General features: G+C 37.5%; 1 protein-coding gene across 2 annotated transcripts in view; it reads right to left on the bottom strand.

Annotated features, from left to right (window-relative positions):
- Positions 1–2,206: 2,206 nt before the first annotated feature.
- Positions 2,207–5,781, bottom strand: part of ampd2b (adenosine monophosphate deaminase 2b) — a 28,087-nt gene continuing 24,512 nt past the window's right edge. For both annotated transcript variants that reach the window (XM_017468391.3, XM_017468392.3), the window contains exon 18: positions 2,207–4,212. In XM_017468391.3, coding sequence (XP_017323880.1) covers positions 4,000–4,212 — 213 coding nt within the window. In that variant the 3' untranslated portion in view covers positions 2,207–3,999. The remainder of the gene's footprint in view (positions 4,213–5,781) is intronic.

The raw sequence follows: 5,781 nt of genomic DNA, 5'->3' as shown, positions 1-5,781 counted from the left end.
GTGAGCTGAAATAAAAATTAATAGAGGTCAAGATTACGGTGGGTATATGGCAAGCCGTTCTAGCATCTAATGCACCTGACTCTACTAGTAATTTTGATTCGTCATAATTGACATTAAAGATATCTGCAACATAATCATGACTAGTCAAAATACACACTGAAGATATCCACAGTGTTATTTTGACTCGTCATATACCTCCTTTGACGTACATGGGAAAATATTTTGTGATATCTACAAATGAGTTTTGACAAGTAGGAATTGTAATTAAAGATACCTGTCATTCATTGTACTATGTATAATTCTATCCATCTTCTATACCACTTATCCTTTTCAGGGTCACAGGGAACCTGGAGCACCAGGCACAAGGCAGGGTACACCCTGCAGGGCACAATCACATACACTACAGACACTTTGGACATCCCAGTCAGCTTACCATGCATGTCTTTGGACTGGGGGAGGAAACCAGAGTAAACCCCCGTAGCACAGGGAGAACATGCAAACTCCACACACAGGGCCATGGTGGGAATCAAACCCCCAACCCTGGAGGTGGGAGGCAAACGTGCTAACCACTAAGCCACCGTGTGCCTGTATAATTCTAATTGGAGATATATCTAATTGAATTTTCATTAGTACTTAAAAGGTATGGCAAGTGGAATTAGCATATAAAATTAATTATATGTTAGATAGTTCAAATTGTATAGTGACGAGTCATAATTATAATTTGACTAGTCAGAATGATAATTAGAGAAATCTTTCATTATAATTTAACTAGTCAGAATGATAATTAGAGAAATCTTTCATTATAATTTGACTACTCAGAATGATAATTAGAGAAATCTTTCATTATAATTTGACTAGTCAGAAATCTTTTTCTACACATGAATCTTACCGTCTGTGTGAGTGTGTGTTGTGGGGGAAGGGGGTGTAATTACAGCATTGCAGCATCATTCAATGGCGTCACCTCATAATTACGATAAGATAAGATGTACTTTTATTGATTGAAATTGAAGAAGAGTTTGGGAGCTTACTTGATGCAAACCTACGCTTCGGTTGACACAGCTTGCCTGCTATAGTACAGAACCTTGAACAAAGACTTTGCACCAAGATTTGGATCACCGAGTCCAGTGTGCTAACCAATACATCATGTAACCAAGCTATTTCCAACAGTACTTGAAGGTAACATATTGGTCCTAATGACCTCCAAACTCTTAAGCACCAACTTCTGAGGATGACTTAAGGGCATCTGTAGTGTACTGAGTGTTTGACATGGATACGGTGCCCTCCACTAATATTGGCACCCTTGGTAAATATGAGCAAAGAAGGCTGTGAAAAATTGTCCAAAATTGTCTTTGTTGTTTAAACTTTTGATCTTTTGTTAAAAAGAAATGGTCAAAATACTCTGCTCTCATGAATATCAAGCAATTGCGAACAAAACACAGGTTTATCAAAAAATATCTTTGTTAAATGTAAGTGTGCAACAATTATTGGCACCTCAATTCATATGAGAAAAAAATATTTGAAGTATATTCCCATTGATATGTTAAAAATTTTTTTTAGTACATCTGGGTGTCTAGGAACAGGAAATTGTTCAACCATGACTTCCTGTATCCCAGGGGTATAAATATGAGGTAACACATAGGCTAAATTCACTAAGGCTGTGTTTAAAATCGCATTCAGTGACAGTACATATTGTACTGAATTCGATGCAATATGTACTGCACAGCCGTTGAAACAGTACGTACTAATCAGTATGTGTATTATGACTACAATCCCGGACATGCTACATCTGCCATGTTGGCATTGTCATGTGACATTCAACATCATCATAAACCCAAAAATCTTAAAGGGACCACCAGATTAAAGCAACATCACAGATTAAATCAAAATGTGTATCAGGAAAGTTGACTGAATTAGTAATGTAAAGTGGGCAGTGTTAACAGGCTGAGGTAAATTCGTTGCCGTTAGCTTGGCCAGCTAAGGCATGATGGAAAGCACAAAAAAGGTTTCAAATGCTGTGACAACTGTTTTCTTGTTTAAACCTTCAACAAGTTAACAGTTTATTCAGGTATTGTTAAACAAGTCTTGTTTAGCCAAGGTTTAATACTTAAAAAGAGCAGACGTGCTGTCTTCCACGATTTGTTTTTCTGAGCTCGTCTGCACCATTCCCGTTGCATTATGGGAATTTTTGACTCGCGTAGGATGCAGCCTTAGTCATTCATAACACTGGTTATGACCAAGGAATATAACTGTTATGCAAAAGGTTTTTGAGCTTCACAAAATGGAAAGTGGCTATAAAAAATAGCAAAAGCATTGAAAATGCCCATTTCCACCATCAGGGCAATAATTTAGAAGTTCGACCTGGAATTGGACGTGTGTCTATATTGTCTCAATGCACTGTGAAGAGGATGGTTCGAGTGGCCCAAAACATCTCCAAGGATCACAGCTGGAGAATTGCAGAAGTTAGTTGCTTGGAGGAATGGTCTCAGATCCCTTGCCATGTATTCTCCAACCTCATCAGTCATTATAGGAGAAGACTCAGAGCTGTTATCTTGGCAAAAGGAGGTAGCACAAAGTATTGATTAAACGGTGCCAATAATTGTTGCACACCTATATTTAACAAATATATATATTTTTTGATAAGCCTGTGTTTTGTTTGCAATTGTTTGATATCCATGAGAGCAGAGTATTTTTTTTTTGTGAATTTCTGTATGATAGTTTGTGTACACAGTATTATTGCTGTTTTGAGGCATGAAGAAGAATTTGTTGTGCAAGGTAATGGAAATTGAGACCATGGTCAACCAGCTGAAAGAGCTTTTAATGTTATTATTAATTTTGCAAGATAAAAGTGTAGACCTTGGTTTTGTCAGATGATCTTTTAATAAATATATATATATTTTCATTTAAATTCATTTGAGAGTTGCATAATAATTAATATCTGAACACCTGGTTAATGAGTTTGTTTTGTGATTATTCAGCTTCTCCAAAAAGATTTTGGAAGCACTTTATTACAAACATACCTACATAAATCAAGTGTGAATTCTGAATCCTGTTTTGTTTTGTTTTTTAGAAACTTGAACAGAAAGAAAAACATATGGTTTTGAAGTGTTCAAGTTTCCTTGTGTAAAATAAATAGTAAGATATTTATTATTAGAGGTAATGTATGCTTTTATGCTTTAAATTACTTTAAGAACTACTGAATAATGGAAGATCCGAAATGCTCTTGATTAATTATTATATGAAGAACACAGAAGAGGAAAATAAAGTTTACTTCTTTTTTTTCAGTTGCAATAAATAATTTAGTACAATTTTTCAAGTACACACATGTATAAAAGAAAATATTGTTCCAATGGGTAAATGCACTAATAAAACAGTAAATAACATAGGTACCAGGTACAAGTCAACATGATCAATATAACTGACAAAAAAAAAAAAGATCAGATACTGTGTAGAATAGCAGCTCTGACACATAACCATTGTTCATGGCATTGATTTTCCATTAAAAGTATCCCTAATACACCATGTTTGATGCCCATGATCTAATGAAGCCCAGTCAGGTGTCACAGGAAATTCCAGGCCAGTTTTTGATAATGCTATAAATAAGGCCTTGAACAATAACAACAACAACACCACAAAAGTACACCAACACATAGCAGCGCATTGGTTTGTCATGCTTGCTGGGGCCATGGCATATTTTTTGGGTAATATCTGATGGGAGCTGTGACCATTGGTGCAAGCTACTGGCTGTTGACGGTGTGAGGTGCATAACTTTCAGGAATGATGTTTCTGCAGGCAGTACTGAAGACAGGTTCAGTAATCTAGTTTACATTCAAAAGGGCATGCACAAGTTTAAATTTTCACTTTTCTTTTTTTTGTGTGTGTTGATGTAGTATGTTTTACATCAGTTTAACACTCTTAAGCATCACCTCAGATGTGATGGACTACCAGTCTCCTCAAACAGCCCCATTCAGACTCTCTACTCAGGGCTACCGTGCCCTGTCCCTACTGTGCACTGTGCAGTGTGCTCATGCATGGAGCCTCCTCCTCGATGGTCTCTAGTTCCTCGCTCCTCACAGCTTGTGTGATCAGATTGAGCTCTTCGCACAGCGTCTCAAATCGGTACGCCACACGAATGTCGGGAACGTTCGTTCGGCGGATGTCGTTACTTTCCTGGCCTTCTTTTATGTAATTGGGGCCCAGCCAGTTACTCTTCACCTATACAATGAAAATGCATGAAGCATACACTCGCCATCCAGTTTAGGAACACATGTACTGTACACCTGCACATTCATGCAGATATCAATCAGCCAATCATGGGGCAGCAGCACAATGCATGAAATCATGCAGATACAGGTCAAGGGCTTCAGGTAATGTTCACATCAACCATCAGAATGAAGAAAAAGTGTGACCTCTATGACTTTGATCGTGGCATGGCTGTTGGTACCAGATGGGCTGGTTTGAGTATTTCAGAAACCACTGATCTCTTGAGATTTTCATACACAACAGTCTCTGGAGTTTACAAAGAATGGTGCGAAAAGCATAAAACACTGATTGAGTGACAGTTCTGTGGGTGGAAACACATTGTTGATAAGAGATGTCAGAGGAAAATGGCCAGATTGGTTTGAGCTGCCAGGAAGTATATAGAAACTAATATAATCAATCTTTACAAACGTTGTGAGCAGAAAAGCATCTCAGCATTCACCAAACACCAAACCTTGAGGTGTATAGACTACAACAGCAGAAGATCACATCAGGTTCCACTTCTGTCAGCCAAGAACAGGAATCTGAAGCCATCATGGGCACAGACTCAACCAAACTGGACAGCTGAAGATTAGGGGGAAAAAATCACCTGGTGTTATTCCAGTCTTCACCTGTCCAGTTTGGGTGAGTCTGTGCATCAGGAGTAGAACCTGATGTGGTCTTTGGCTGTTGTAGCTCGTCCACCTTAAGGTTTGATGTGTTGTGTGTTCTGAGATGCTTTTCTGCTCACCACAGTTGTAAAGAGTGATTATTTGAGTTGACTATATCCTTCCTATTCTTTCTTATCAACAAGGTGTTTTCAGCCTGCTTCACACCATCCTGTGTAAACTCTAGAGACTGTTGTGTGTAGAAATCCCAGGAAATCAGCAGTTTCTGAAATACTCAAACCAGCCCATCTAGTACCAAAAACCATGCTATAGTTAAAGTCGCAGAGATCACGTTTTTTCCCCTCTCCATTCTGATGTTTGATGTGAACATTACCTGAAGCTCTTGACCTGTATCTGCATGATTTTATGCATTGTGCTGATGCCACATAATTGGCTGATTGGATAACTGCATAAATGAGCAGGTGTACAGGTATTCCTTATAAAGTGACATGTGAGTGTAGATGTACATTCAAATCTAGACTTATTGGCAAAAAAATATATTACAAACAATGATTCCAACAACAACAACAACAACAACAACAAAACTGTGTTAAATTAAAACTGTACAGTATTCAAGCTCAAAATATAACTGTATTTATATTTCTATCAGCTGATTTTATGATCTTGGTCTTGAGTCTTACTCAGGTTACACTGCTGTCTCTTTCCAGTGATCAACAGATTCAGGTACTAAATACTTTTTCACAGTAATGTGTGTTGGCTGTGTGTAATTCACGATTTTCATATAACAGATGCCAGAAATTACATAATGTATGTAATAATAATTGTTGACTCATAAATATCTACATAGATGGATAATAAAACCTAGTCAGAGATTTTCCAACTATTTTACTAAATATCTTACCAAACTAGTAAGTGT

The sequence above is a fragment of the Ictalurus punctatus genome, chromosome 5 (assembly GCF_001660625.3).
Source record: "Ictalurus punctatus breed USDA103 chromosome 5, Coco_2.0, whole genome shotgun sequence".
NCBI classification, from domain to species: Eukaryota; Metazoa; Chordata; class Actinopteri; order Siluriformes; family Ictaluridae; genus Ictalurus; species Ictalurus punctatus.
The sequence above is the reverse complement of the archived record's forward strand: the minus strand, read 5'-3'. Positions and strand labels throughout refer to the sequence as shown.